The sequence below is a fragment of the Salvelinus sp. IW2-2015 genome, linkage group LG22, assembly GCF_002910315.2.
Source record: "Salvelinus sp. IW2-2015 linkage group LG22, ASM291031v2, whole genome shotgun sequence".
Lineage (NCBI taxonomy): Eukaryota > Metazoa > Chordata > Actinopteri > Salmoniformes > Salmonidae > Salvelinus > Salvelinus sp. IW2-2015.
Window position 1 is genome coordinate 33298266 of NC_036862.1, and position 16394 is coordinate 33314659.

Genomic DNA, 16394 nt, shown 5'->3' on the forward strand with positions numbered 1-16394 from the left:
ACTGCGTATCGCGGCATTTGCGCCTCCGGCATCAGAGTTAGTCTCATCAAACCAGCTTCAATGAGGGCCTCTGTTTAGTGTGCTAACTGTACGCAGATGCCTCGGTCCACTGGTCTGGCATTGCCCCCAATCGTTAGTGCTTGTATGTGTTAACCAGAGCCTGGTCCACTGGGCTGAGGCATTGCCCCATCGTTAGTGCTCTGTAGTGTAACCAGAGCCTGGTCCACTGGCTGGCATTGCCCCCATCGTTAGTGGTCTGTAGTGTTAACCAGAGCCTGGTCCACTGGTCTGAGCATTGCCACCCATCGTTAGTGGTCTGTAGTGTTAACCAGACCTGGTCCACTGGGCTGAGCATTGCCCCCATCGTTAGTGTCTGTAGTGTAACCAAGCCTGGTCCACTGGCTGACAGATTGAAACCTTTCTCTTCTTTCCTTCCATTATCGTTAAGTTGCTCTGGTAAAGTGTCTAAGTCCATGAGCTTGTCCAGCTGGAGCTGAGCACTTGCCCAACCTGCAGTTCGTGTTTGTTGGGTTCTGGTAACGATATGGTATATGAACGGCAGTGGAAGCCTCAAGGTCCCACACTGGGCTGCGAGCATTGCAGAGACAGATGCCCTATTCATGATGAACGTTTAGTGAGGATCTAAGTCTGATAGATGTTAACAAGGCAAGAACAGCTCAAGAGCACACGGCAGATAGCAGAAATCGACAGTAGTGGCATTCAGCCTACTCTAAGACATGAAGGCCATTCCGAGTTTATTCATGCACGGACACTGAGTATAGTGTTTAAGACATTGGAGCAACGAAATTTTCTATCCCTAGAGTTCCCAGACTTCGGGCAACAAGACCATGAAAGCGATCCATGTGACTTAAATCCTGCCGGTTCATACAAGTCGTTAGCACCGGCAGACAAGGGAAGTTGGAAAAGTACCCAGAGTCTGACACTACGTTTCGATCTAACAGGGGCGAGCTTCTCACGTCAGTGAGCTCTACACGAAAGCGAGGCGCTATATTCGAGTCTAAGCTAGCCTTATGTCGCTCTTCCCACTGCAGTCACACATGGCTAAGCCATTAATAGGCAGAGTGCGTGTATTAACGACGTTTCCAAAGACACCTACAAAATACATACCTCCAACACTCACACCTTAATCCAGAATAACAGGCCATTATCATTATATCAAAAAGGCAAATCTACTTTTTTAGAGCCAGAGTTTACCCTACATATATATCAGCAGCACAGAGATAGAACATGTTGCTTGGCGCTCCAAGAGCACCAGACGTATGTGTTCAATTTCTCTGTACAAATTCTCAGATTCGGAGGTCAAGATCTGCTCTCCGTTTGTAATGGATGGAACCTATAATATATGAACGAGTTGTAGTTAATAGCTCATCATTACACCGAGCAAGACCGGCTCGACTCCTCTCTCGCTAGAGGACGAAGAGCTCACGTTGCCTCTAAACATAACTGGACTCGTTTAGGCGCTGCTCTGCAAATTTGGGCTTGTGGGCCTATACCACAACAATATAGAGAATTATTGATTTGAGTTAGTGAACTAACGTCAAATAATTTTTCTTCCAACCATACCTCATCGCGCCTCAAGTTCACCTCTTCGTCTCCTAGCAAGCACCACTGCACTGGATCAAATCTCTACTCTTCTACTCCTTCTCACTATCAGACAGATCGATTGAACTCCGAAGCGGACGAACGAACAATTAAATCGTAGAAATCTGGCTTTCAGCATACTTTATCTCGGCACATATAATGCCTTGTTTGGCCTTCAACGAATACAACTTGTCAATTTGGTGATCTCATGATCCATGACACCTGCGTATTTATTATATAACTGACCAGTCGCAAAAAATCCGTATTGGGCTCTTGACCGTTTGCGTGATCGCTGCGATCATAGTGCACCTTCACAAATACCATTTGTTCACTTTGCTCCCCACAACATCTACGGGGCACAGAGCCAAATATTGGCATCCGATGCCTCAATCACAGTGCAGTGCTCTATCGTGTGCGCATATTGTCACCAAAGCCGCTCGCATTATACCTACCTCGCAAAACCACTTTCTAACCAGCCAAGTACTGTGATGCTCTCGTCTTGGCTGTCTCGCTAACTAAATTCGGTGGTCGGTATGTCGATCACAAACACAAGCGCACAATCATGGCTTCCAGTCTCAGACTTTAGCATAACTAAAGATCTACCATGCTTAGGCAATGACACAGCCTCATCACAGCCTGTATCGTCAGAGTGCACTGATACTCGTCATATTATAGTCATCCACCAGAATCAGGCCAGCAAGCAGCCACATCGGTTCTGACTAAGACAACCGAATCACAGACTCACAGCCGAGACACGCTCAATTGAATTCATTATTTCCTAGGTCTCTGTGTCCAGGTCAGAAGTACCTACCAAAAACTAGATACTGCGGTTTTGGTGCTGCCTTGTTTCGTCCTTCACACGATCTCTCTGCTCGTCCGACAAGACTTGGATAAGCGCAATCTGGGAGAGCAAGAAATCCTTGACCTCGTAATTTGTTTGCCGCATCGCTGTTATTGAGAACTTTTCTTCAGCTACACTCGAACGTATTACTGCGTCACCCATGAAGAACGCGCACGTCGTTAAAACATCCGAGAAACACTTCTGCCTGCGATCTATAACTTTGCAATGAGCGCGAGATACGTGTAAGAGGTAGGCGTCATTAACTCGATTACCAACTTACCTTGCGAGTGTCCCTAATGAAACTCAGTGACTCAGTATGGTATTCTTCCTTGCTTCTATTTACTCATGGGCATCATAGCAGTAGACTCTTACATAGCCAACACTGCTCCATTTCACTCACTATCTAAGTCTCCAGTCTTAGTCGCTTATATGCTTATACAGTTGGTTTAAGGACTCATGTGTCCTTCCCCCTTCACATCGACACATTATTGAGCCTACTCCAATTTATAAAATCGACACTGGCTCACTCACCCATTTGACAACTCTACTCACTGCTCATTCGACTTTCTTTTTATCTCTTGTGTTAATTGATCGTGTAGAATGCATTCCATGTACTTGATGTCACAGTGTAGTACTGAACAGATCTCGTATGAGTAGCTTTGTATGTATTTTATCTACCAATATCCTAGGCGTATCTGCTTTATACTTTCCAGCTCGTCTGCCATACTATTCTCAATGATATGATCTCTGTCTGGACACTGAACAGTGAGGCCCGAGACCAGCGATGTAGAATGAAATAGGAGATTATTGGGTGAAACTGAACGATTGTAGTGGAGGGATATGCGAATAAAATGAGATTGTTATGGATCGTGTGAATGGGTATGGTATTTAACTGACTGGGGGTAGAGTGGACATGGGTGAGGATATTGAGGGTGAACTCAGATCAATGTATGCTCAAGGATCTACACCCTCTCATACCAGTCAACTTCTATGGTCTCAGGCTCGCTGTCAACAAGACAGCGGAGATATGCCAACCGGCAGATATACCTCATCCCATCTGGTTTTGCATGAATAAAGAGGGAACTATCTATTTTGTTTTTTCCAAGCAGGTATCAATGACCCAAAACCCTGCCTCCTCTTCCAGATCAGCCTGTTAGAAGTGTCTATCTATTTGACCAAAGAAGTGCAAGGAGTCTATTGGAATGCTGGCTTGGCAGGTCACTAGGGAAACACCCAAACCCACCACACCTCAATGTACGTGCAGTTCCTCACACCACACTCACCCACGACCACACCAACCCCAATTTGCATATTGCCTTATGTTGTAACCATGTCATATCCTCACAACACCCCAGCAAAGTTGAGCCAAAAGGAAAACACCCACCACTGCCTAGACATAATATGCGGCATAATTCTCTGGTGCTTATCAGACAGTTGGACCAAGCAATTCTAGATTAAGCTGGTTGCAGCCCCCACAACAACCTGCCTCAATATCACTTAGTGTGCATACAACGCCTATCGCTCACTCACACACATCCAATACCTCATTTCTAAGTTACAAATCCATACTTCCCTAACTTCAATTCTGAATCAATTCTGACATATAATTCTGTATCTCTAGTACACTATTTTGTTACATTTGGTTACTCATGATCTCATCCTGTGTTCTCTTCATAGTTTTCCAGATATTCGATATAAATATCACTCATGACTATCCCACCACCCCTACCTCCAGACATCAATTCTCACATCTTCCACTTAGATTTACTATTCCACCACATTCTTCCACTCTCATAACAACGCTATTCTAATGCTACAAATGTACCTTAACTCTAAACACACCAATACCCAACCACACATAATGACAATCAACAAATTACTAGTACACCCCCCCACTAATGACATAACACCATATATTTCCACTAGGGAGTTAAAACATCACACACATACCACTAACAACGAACATTAATATCCTCATAGATTGATCACAATCACACCAATACCCCCACAACACCTCATTCTAAAGTTACACACCAACCACACATTCATTCTAGTTACACCCCCCACACACCCCTATCAATGATCATCTACAATACCTCATCACTCCAACCACTCCCAATTCCCTCACAATGACAATCACAGTGAAACCCACCACATAATGACATCACATACCTCATAATGAACATCACGATACCCCATGAATGACATCACAGTACAACACCCATAATTGATGTACTAAAGCATATACAACCAACGTTCTCCATTAGAATTTGGGGAACACTAAAACAACTGATCATAATAGTTCTACATATTCAACTATAATACTCAACCTACCAGACCCCTTTACTCAACTATCTATTTCTATTACATCACACCCCACTTGTTGAAGACCATTGTGACAGCGATTACAGCCTCGAGTCCTTTCTTGGTATGACCGCTACAACCAGCTCATTGTCAAGCATACACACCAACCTCGCTCAATTCTCTGGCGAGTTACTACTCCCTCATTTTACTATTTCCTACCTCTCTGCAGAATCCTCACTCACAAGCCTGACATACACCTGTGCATATATGTCGTATATCTGGGAACTCCCCGACATCCTCTTAATATGTCCTAGGTTGAGCACTGGCTGGGGCCAACCGCTCACGCAGCACACTTCCATCATGTATATATGTTCTCAAAACACCCTCTCCTCGAGCGCTGTCAATTGGCCTCACTTCTAGTTGGTAGCCATCTTCAGGCACCACACGTCAGTTTCCGAGCTTAGGAGAACTACCGTCTGGGAAGGTGAACCACTCTCCTATCCAACCGTCTTTGCTTCTAAAGATTAGAGTACTACAGTACTATCGGAGCACAGGCTTTTCATTCCAGGATGCTACGTTAACTGTCTCTGTATTCTGCTAACCCCAACCGTAGAGTTCCTTATTGGCCTGGTTGTAAGTCCTCTCGAAGAGTTCCACCAACTACCCCTGCCATGAAAAACATTCCCTACAAACGTACTCCACCAGCCCAACATCCTGGTTCAAGTTGCACCCTAACCCACCACAGCCCACCCATCCGCTTTATTTCCGTTCTAGTTGTAAGCGACCGAATAAGCTCAGCCAAGAGCCTTTTCGCCTAGTACTATGGACGCTTGCATGCAGGACAAAAGAAGTTAACACTACTCTGGGTCGGTTCACGGAATCCAGACACGCACCAACTATTTTCAGTCTGCTTGAGAGTCCCTTTAGGTGGCTTTTGGCAACTCCCAACCGGGCTGTCATGTGCTTTTACTGAGGGAGTGGGCTTCCGTCTGACCACGTCTACCATAAAGGCCTGATTGGCTTGGGAAGTGCTTGGCAGAGATGGTTGTCTCTGGCAAGGTTCTCCCATTTCTCCACAGAGGACTCTAAGCTCTATCAGAATGAGCCCTTCGGGTTTCTTGTGTCAGGGAGGGTTGACCCAAAGAACCCAACCTGCTCAGTTTGGCCGGGCGGCCACTCTAGGAAGAGTCTTAAGGTGGTTCAATAACTTGATTTCATTTAAGAATGATGGAGGCCACTGTGTTATTGGCCGCACCTCGTTCCTAGCACAACATAGCTGCCACCCCACCCACACAACGTACTCTTATAAAGTACAGCGTTTCCACAGCACATAATGTGCGTCGACCCAAAACAATGTCTGCTCTTGGCAGCTCTTGGTTCTATGGTTGTTACCAACTCTTATTCACAACCACAATCCTCATGGCTGTCGGTTTTTGCTCGGTTTCGACAGTTAAAACATGCACACTGTCAACACTCGAGACCTTATAGTAGACCAAGCCGACTAGTGTTGCCTTTCCACCATGATAATATCTTGGTTACATTTCTCACCACCACAGTTGGACTCCAACTCAAGTTCGCTAGAAACATCTCCAATCGTACTTGATCAATGGGATATTCACGCCAGGATGCACACCCTGAGCCCTCAAATCCTTCGAAGATCTCCAATAGTCCCACGATATCTGGATTTTCTGTAAACACCTTAAATACGTAACACATACAAGGTAATTTCTGTTAATTTAAAGTTTTATTATTACCAATAACAGAATTGCAACATTGTAAATGTAAAAATGTTAAATGTAAAAATGTAAATGTAACTATGGGTATGTGGTAATGGCTGTGTAGATCCTGTAAGCAATTAGTAGCAGTTTTGTGTTACCTGTCAGTCTTTCAGCACAGATTTTGGTTCTATGGCTAATATTAACCTATATAGTGATACTAACAAATTGTATATATAGTCACTGTTTATCAAGCACATTAAGGTTGCCCCTACATAAATTCATAATTTAAACAATCGATCACCTAACAAACCACCACACACCTCCGTTTAGTTTCCCACACCCCAACCAGTACACTTCATATTGCTAAGGGTTATGTTTCAAACCACGACGCTAACTAACTTCTACTCCCAACATCCAATTATGCATTTCACTGGTTGCTTCTTGATAAATGTGCTCACATCCGAGTCCTCATACTGTAAGTTGCCCTCAGATCTGAAAGTGAGCCCATTTTTCAATCAATGAACAGACGACGACACACCAAACAAGGTTAAATTTCTGGACTCAACGTACTTTTGCTGGCAAGGCACACACGCACATACACACAGCAACTTTTTTATATTCTCATGGGGATCCTAAAATTGATTTCCATTCAAAGTCAATATTTTTTCCTAACCTAACCTAACCCCTAAAACGTAAACCTAATGCCCTAATCTAGGGATACTTCTCGCTTTTGTTTTTACTTCCAAGTTCTACTATCCCGATCTTGCGGCCGTTTAGGTGAAATCCTCTCCAGGTCACTCTCCTGATCTAGTCACTAACGAAGAACACCACCACACAAACAACCACACAACACACATCAAGTACCCCAATCGTGGATGCTCATTTGCACCACCTCTCACCCTACAACCAAACTGACTAAACAGAGTACAACCTCTTCTAAGTATGACGAGAGCACGACAACAAGAGACGCAACGACTCAGCAGGAAGTACGAGTACTACAGGGTATGAGAACCAAACCAGCGTCGCGCACGTTCAGTTGGACGAGACCCAACGAAGCAGAGAAGAGAGTAGGAGTTTAAAGAGAGAGGTGGATGCCGAAGACAGACAAACGCAGCAGAGCGTGGACACCTGGCGGTTACTGAGTGTAACGCAGACGAGCCGACAAGCAGCAAAGCAGAGAGGAGGAGATGCGCGTACTAGAGAGATGCACCAACGACGCACGAGAGGCCCACCACTCGTTCTAGTTTACAACCAAGATCCACACACCAGTCATTGCTAGGGGTTACAGCACCAACCCACCACAGAGTCACCATCGTCCTAAGTACAGCACGAGCCAACAGCAAACACCTTGAGTTCTAAGGTTACAACCACAAGCACCATCGGTATCGCCAAGAGTGTACGAGCCGAGCCTGACGTGGACACTACATTCTAGTGAGCAACCGGACGTGAGAGAGAGGTGTGGACGACCAGCGAACCGATCGGGGTTCCAGACTGTAACAACACGCATGCAGCTAAGCGCGACGAGTCTGCAGTTCAGTTACACACGACAGTCGGCCACAGAGAGAGACCGGGTGTTCAGATTCATAGTTGAGCATTACCAACACGCATCAAACTGGGTCATTCAGTAGTGTTTAAGGGAGGAAGACCAGAGGGCTAAGTCCGACAGCACTCAATGTCTAGTTTACAACAGACAGAACGAAAACCAGAGGTGCACCGTCATTCTAGGGTTTACGATGAAACAGCCAGAGAAGGGGCCAACATGGCAGACTCGGTCTAAGTTCCCCAAAACCCAGCCAAAACAACTCAATATGTAGTTTCCACACGCAGAGGGGCCACCACTAGAAGAGAGGAGTGGCAGCCCAGATCAAGTCTGGGTTCCAAGACCAAACCACCACGATGATATACCTCATTCTGTAGCCAGGCACCTAGCACCCTGCCATTCGTATTACACCGACAGCACCAACAAAGAGAGGTGGGTGGAGTGAGAGGAAGTGGCGAGAGGCGCCTCAATGTCCTATTCGACGAAAGCACGCACGCACACACCGAGTCGTATTCAGTTCCAGGCCAGAACGACCTATTGTGTTCACCACACACTAATTCTAGTTAGCAACGCAGATACGCGCCTCACAACACCAGAATCTTAGGTTCCACAAAGACACCACAGAGCGATGGAGAGAGAGGTGTGGACTAATAATCTAAGGTTAAAGCAAGAGCCGACGGCAGTCGAAACAAGAGAGAAGAAGCAGGGGTGACTCTTCAGGTAACGACAAACGGGATAACCACCAACAACCTCAACTTCTAAGTTACACACCCAAGCCAACAAGGATCGACAAGTCATGCTAATTCCAGGAAGAGAGGCCGATAAACTGCCGAGCCCACCTCAGCGCAGTATTCGTTCAGCGTGTCCGAGGCGGCCACTGCCAGACCGGACAGCCTCACTAAGAGGTGAAGAGTTACGAACAGAGGGGCGACGGGAAGAGAGAGGATGACCACGAAGAACGAAGAGATCGGTTCAGTTACACGACCAGAGAGACGACCGGGAACAAACTGTTCGTTACGAAGTTACACCAACCGCCAAACCGAACAAGCTGCGTCATTGCTAACGTTACAGAGGAACCACCCCACACCTTCCATTCTATTACAATCACCCACCAACCGATCATTTCTAGGTTCACCATGGAGACACACCACGAACCGCAGTCATTCTAGGTGTCCAGCGGATAGACACGCGAAGCGGTTCTATCTAGCCTACCGCAAGCACCCACACCCAAGAAGGAACCTATCCTGTTTCCCACGCATAAACGGCACCACCGACACACATCATGTAGATGTACGAAGGACACCCACCGGATGCCACTCTAAGGTTCCGAGCACAGAGAGAGCAATCTCACCGGCCACCACAAATGAGATCCTCATTCTAGTCCAACATCGACACCCACCTCATTCTATAGGGTTCCGCAGAAACGCCCAAACCCCCGGAGACACCTCATTCTAGGTTAGTAACCCCAGGCCACATCGATGCATCGAGGTATTAACGAGGCAACTTGCGCACCAACAACACCTAATTCAGAGTTACGCCACACCACCTCGACAACCTCATTCTAAGTTTACACCACCTCCCAACTTCTTCATTCTAGTTACAGGAAACGAACCCGAGCCCCAGAGTGCGTTCGAGGTGACCACGGCCGACACACCTGAGGAGTATCGTTCTAGGTACAGGCACCACAACTCTGGTTTCGTAACAGTATACAGAGATACACGTGGCCACCACACCTCTCATTCGTAGTTACAAACCACCGCACGCGAGGGGATCGAGGAAGAGGGCACCTTCATTCTTTTGACACCACCGCACACCCAGAACAAGATCGATGGATGACATCATTCTAAAAGTTACAACAAGACCAGACCGTCATTCTAGGGTTACAGAGCCACCCAACCGTTGAAACACTTCAATCGTAGTTACCGCACACGAACACAGCCTCTCATATAGGTGTACATTGCCACCACAGGGCCACAAACAGTCCACATTCTAGATTACACCACACATCACACCTCTATTCTAAGTTACACCACCACATCCCGACATCCTCTCATTCTATGGAGGTTAAGAGCACGAACACACCACACCTCTCATTTCGTTAAGAGAGACGACACTAACACTTCATTCTAGGATACGCACGACAAGAGGGTTTGGAACAGAAGCAATAACTCCCACTGAAAAATTGCAGACACGAGAGGGAGCCTGAAGGAGCACGGTGGACACGTCTCATTAAAGGACACACCCTACCGAAAAGACACCTTCACACAAATTACAGTTCACAAGCCCACAACAATCTGAAAATTCTCTATGCGCTTCTCATTTTTGTGATTTAATCCACACACCCTGCGATCTCATCAGTTACACCAAACACTCGTAATATTGTCATTTTCTAGGTTAACCAATTATCGGATCACTCCCTTCTCAATTTATTAGTTAAATGGATGACTTACGAGCTAACCATACACCTCTTTCCACTTCTAGTTATCAGGTCACTATAACACAACCTAATCTGGATAGTTCGCTCCTATTTTCAGTTTCTACTGGTACAACCAAATATTCTTTTAACATTTTATGTTACTCGTTAACTGGGATGTTGTTCTGGTCACTAATCTGGAATGTTGTTTTCATCACTAATCTGGATGTTGTTTTTCCCTGGGCTCTAATCACTGCTGCGAGGGCTGTAGTACCGTTTTGTTTGTCTGTTGGTCCATCTAACTTCGTCGCCGACATCTTGGTGAGAGTTTCATTAGATTTTTTAGGGTTCTTGTTCTCAATGTATATTCTGGCATTGTTAGCTTTGTATCTCGGTCTCTAATCGTAAGAAGGTTGGTGGAAATTCTCAATCACTCTAATATGGAATGTTGTTTCTGGTCACCTTAATCTGGAGTGCATATATATCTGGTTATAAATCCTGGATTTGTTATACTCGGTTTCAACTACAATTGAGAGACACTGATTTGTGGTTTCTACATCACAATCTAGACAATTTTTGTTTCCGTGTCTATAATTTCTGTAGTTAGTTCGCTATTTAAATTTCTGGTCACAGTTTGTAGTTAAGTCACTGGAATGTTGTTTCTTCTGTATCGCTATTAAATACTCGCAGTTGTTGAATTAATTTCCCGTGTTCACTGTCTAATTAACTGGTAATTGCTCTGTTTTCTAGGTTTCTCTATTATCTGGCAAGGTTTTGTTCACCTTCCTCACTTGAGGTGTTTTAACCGGTCAATAGCTCCCACTCATCTGGATGTTGTTTCTCTGTCATCTTATCTTCAATTTCTGGATGCTCCTGTTATTACTGGTCATTTCGGCCTAATGGACTCGCCTCTAGGTATTTGATAGGGGTACACGTTAATAACTTCAGGGTATGTCCCTGTTTCTGAGTTCACCCCTGTCTTTTCATATACCTGGCATGTGTTTCTGTTCTCTTATACTCGTTTAGATGGTTAACATTCGAGATCCTCACGGGTCCCCTGGAATGTTGCTCTTTCTGTCACATTTTTATCTAACACATATACGCGAAGTGGATTGTTTGCTTTCTGGGCATTGGTTCACCTAATCTGGATGTTGTTTTGCTAACTGGCAGATAGGTCCAAACGGCTAATTTCCTGGTCTGACTTTCTTGTTCTCTGGATTGTTCTCTGCGTGTGTTAATCTCCACTCGGACACTCGGTTGTTGGTTGTTTTACTCACTTCATGGTCGTGCTGTGAACTCTTGGAACTCTGGTAATCAACTTGGTGGTCCCAGCTTTCTAACCAGGTTATGAAGGGAGACCATTGGATTGTTTGTTTACCCCTCGGATCGTTTTTTGATTTCTAGGGTGATGCATTAATCTAGATAAGTAGTGTGGGCAACGGCACCTGGGTCCCACTAGCCATTATGACGACCACGCATAGGACGCTGAATCGACTCGCGTTAATTGGATGGTTAAAATCTCAATCTACCATGGACTAGCTATTTAGCATCCCACTACAACTCCTCTTTCTTGGTTTCTTGGATGATTCCACAGAATGATAGAAAATTTAAATCGAGTCGAATTTGTGGGTATGAAAGTTTTGGGGGGTCCTGTACTAGTTTAATAACAATAATGCGGGTAATCCCTAAAAACTAAGATTAGTAGGAGTTTGAATACACCACAACGAAAGGGAATACGAAACGCCAGTACAATAACTATAGACACTTCATTTAATAGGGAGTAGAGTATAATGGAATGCACACCTTCCATCGAGAGAGCCCTTCAGTGAGTAACTTAGGCCTCCTTCAGGAAGCCCTGATCTGTGCCCACCGCCAAAAGGCCAGAAAGCATCACTTTGGGAAGATGAATCCTCGCGGTATAAGACAAGAGGGGACAAATGATTGTAAGTCTCTTTTAATGTTTTGTTATTCGCTCAAAAGTTATTGACTGAGATCTCAGTTAATCGTGGTGAACCAAATGGGTAATTCTGGCGCTTACAAAGGGATGGTTCTAGCCCTGTTCCACCAACTAGAGAGAGCTGGTGGGTACGCGTATGCGTCGACAGATGCCAGATGGATCGATGGATCTCATCCGTCTAGTGCCACGGGACCAAAAGACAAGTCTTCTCAATTCGAGTATGTATATGAACATGCTTTTAAGGTGCCGCACTAGTCATAACATTTTAGTGATCTGGAAAACGCAGGACTCACCTTTAATGTCATTGTATTAGCGATTTAAAATTAAATGTACACACTTTTGCTCTACTTATGTCCCAGTAACTCTTTCACATGACCTCTGTCCTGAGAAATTAAATCACGCATTAATACAGCTCAGGCCCGTTGGTTCTTCACATTTGTTCACCATCCAACGCCAAGTAACGCCTAGCAAGACAATATGAGACACTACTTGAGCTCACTTCCGTACATAATCATAAAAAGTATGACAATGCTTCGGCGACCGGTTTGTTTCCATCATATTCGAGCCCAGCACAGCGGTCCTAATGATTCAGCTGAGCCCGCCCATTAATCGCATATCGCCAGTGCACCACAATACTTCCACCTGCTAGCCACATATAGTGCGTGATTTCATAAGATCCCTGGTGGTCGTCTCAATTCGATATGACTTGTTTGTCCTAAAAGCCGCCCAGGTTCAGGCTGTCGCGTGCCAACCATTTCCTTTATCTGACACCATATTCGTCCAGTGTCAGGTAGCACACACTGGCCTCATGTAACCTGGAACGACTCTGTGGATCGGCACGGTTTTGGGAGCGTCTTGGGCCCGCAGCATGCGTCGGGATATCACGGTAGGGACTTAAGGTAACCTAGACCGAGGGTGCTCACGCGAACGATCAGGCGAGGTATTGGAGTGAACCCAGCAGTCGTACGCGTGTCTGTGAGGAAGGGAGGGTCTTTATAGGGCCCAGCGTGGCGTTCCGGTCGGACAAAGAAGTGCAATAGAGGTAGGGCTTATTGCCCGCTAGGTCCGTCGAGAGGGCGGCCGGTTTTCCCCCAGTTAGGAAGGGTAGAAGGATTTGGACGCCCAGGGTCCTGTTTCTCTGCTGGACTATCACGCAGACTCGCTTCCTCAGGCACGAGGGTTAGAAGGGTTAGACCACCAGCACTCAAGAAAGACGTCGCGTCACGCTAGTCTAGCGGGAGGGTCTCTGGACTCGACAAACGCCCGTCTTCTGGTTTTATGTACCTACGGAGGGTATTCATATAGGACGACAACCAGCAGTTCGATTACTCGGGGGTCCAAGGGCAGGTTTGCGCCAACGCGATCACGTGCCCGGTCCGGTGGCAAGGGCGAGGGTTTGGCCGGGCAGGCGTGCGGGTTTCCGGCGTTTTGCTCTCAGGGGAGTGGGTTTGGCCCCCACGCTCGTCCCGGGTTTACGCGGAGGGTGTGTTCTGGGCCCTCAGGCGCCAGATCGTCTGGCGCGATTAGGGGAGGGTTTGGCCCAGCGTCGCGCCCGCCGGAAGTTAGGGGGGGGCTTTGGGCAACCAGTGGGTCGTGCCTGGTACGGGAGAGGGGTGTGGTTGGCCGAAGCAGATCGTCACGGATGAGGTTATAAGGAGGAGAGGCTTAATTAGAGAGTCAAGTGCGTCATTCTGTTGTTATGTGGGTTGGGCTGTGTGCCCTCGCGGGCAGGTCCGATTTTCCTGCTGTTATGGGAGGGTGTGGGCCCAGGGGAAAAGTTGAGCGGGAGTGTGGGTGACGGAGGGCTAAATTTGAGCCACATGTTCTATCGTTCCTTGCGCCCTTTTATTGCGGAGGGGTATGTTGTTTTCCGTCATTTGTTAGCCTATTACTATTTTAAATGCTATCCGTCCATACTTTTTTATTTTAAATCGGACCATCTTCAGTTTGGTACAGCGGATGGCGATTGTGCCTTCTAGTCGTCGTCCGTGTTGTTTTATTTTTTAGTTGCAGGGACGGGTTTGGCCAGAGATCGTCAACCTCGATGTTGATTGGCTTGGTATGTGTGATAGATGTTGTGGGGCTCGCGCAGGAACTGCGAGGTGACGGTGACCCCGTGTGCAATGTGAGAAGAGGAGGTATTTAAGGCTCAAGATCGAGTCGACTCGGAATTCTACTAAGAGAGGGTGAGGTCCCAGACGTTCCGTCCGGTTAGAGAGGAGGGTTTGGGGCTCATTAGCATACGTACCGGTATAGAGGAAGGAGATTTGTCTGTGACGCCAGAACTGCTCGATAACATGGTTAGGGTTGTTAAGGTGATCAGGTGGTATGTGGACCAAGTCAGTCCGGGCGATTTAAGCAGGATGCGGAGGTCCGAGCGTCGTGCCGGTTGGTGTCAGGTTGTGAGGAGCGCCTAGTTTGGGCCCCAGCGTCGTCCTCCTGGTTTTATGTGCACGAAGAGGGGTTTGGGAGCTTCGCCAAGCATCGTCAGGCGAGACGGGCGAATTCCTATTTATGTGGTGAATACACAAGCATATTTATTAACTCTATTTAGATCAAAATTATGTTATATACATCTTATTTTAAATTAGTTTTTTTATCAAGGGAAACATCAGCTACAAAATCGTAATAAGATGTCGGACATGGCCTGAGAGCTTCACTCGAAAAGTAGGGCACACAACACTAATTATAAGGTAGTGTGAAGAATCAACTAAGTCAATGAAGATGAGGCCATCCATTCCAGACTGAATGGATGGTTCTGGGTTTACACGAAAAGGTCTTCCATGCTCCCATGACCCCACTCTATCAGATACACATTTCATTTCAAAGTTAAATGTTTTTTTGCCAATCTCAATTTCGCTCACAGATAGCATTTGCCTGGTTCCAGATCTGTTTGTTCTCTTGCCAATTCCATTGCTATCCTTGTTTGGCATGACAATGAATGACAGYGAGTTATAGCACAAACCGAGACTGGCACTCAGGCTAAGATGCRCTTGTCCTTTAACTGGCCCTTGCGCTGCAGCTGCCATACAAATAGAATTTGATTTGATATATTGCAAATTCTTTCTTTCCACCTCTCTCTCCCACTCACGTCTCTCTCTCACCCTCACGTCTCTCACCTCTCTCTCTCTCCAGACTATTGTTGAACTGGCGGAGACGGGCAGCCTGGATCTCAGCATATTCTGCAGTACTTGTTTGGTAAAGAAATGACTTCATTGTATTATGTCCTGATGTGTTTTGCATGGTTTGGGTTTAKCTTTGTCATTCTGTCAAGCCTCAATACATTTGTATTTGTCCAKACAGATACGGAAGCCRATCCGGTCCAAACACTGTGCTGTGTGCAACCGCTGTATCGCCAAGTTCGACCACCACTGCCCTTGGGTGGGCAACTGTGTCGGTATGTGTAACACCAGCGGCAGTATTTAGCTTAGCAACAACCCATTCATTGCCCAGCAACTGGAGTTAGTGCAGCTGATTGTCATTTATGTCCACAGAATTCCAGCCTAAGAAGCAGCACATGGTTCTGTAAGAACAATAAACAAGCCGACACATGAATTCATTATCTGTTCTGGCAGAATATAGAAAGGTGTGTGTGTGTGTGTGTGTGTGTGTGTGTGTGCACGCACGCTGCCCAGCTCTGTTAGCCGTGAAGCAGCAGCTGCCTGTTTTTCCCTCCACTGTTTGAACTTCCAGACAGATGGCCTCATGAACAGCTGACACGTGTCCAGGCATGTCTGCCTGTAAACTTTGAGATGGAAGGGGGTCCTAAAGTGTCCATGCTGTCCCCTAAGAGCCAGACAGGATGGAGCTTGCCTTTTAGACAGGCAGSGACGTAGACGCGCTACAAGTTACTCCCTAGAGGTCCTCAGTGTGTTGGCCAGGTGTCCTCCCCCCTTCACATCCTTTAGTCCAAACAGTGACTGGCAGCAGCCCCACACACCTGCTCATGTATCTGAGTATGACCCAACGAGCCGACTGACAGATCTGATAACTAATTGGCCTCCTTCAATCCTACTGTA

General features: G+C 46.3%; 1 protein-coding gene across 1 annotated transcript in view; it reads left to right on the plus strand.

Annotated features, from left to right (window-relative positions):
- zdhhc17 (zinc finger DHHC-type palmitoyltransferase 17) overlaps positions 1-16394 on the plus strand; it is a 51478-nt gene that overhangs the window by 27228 nt on the left and 7856 nt on the right. The window contains 2 exon segments of the mRNA XM_070433884.1: positions 15511-15573; positions 15679-15772. Coding sequence (XP_070289985.1) covers positions 15511-15573; positions 15679-15772 — 157 coding nt within the window.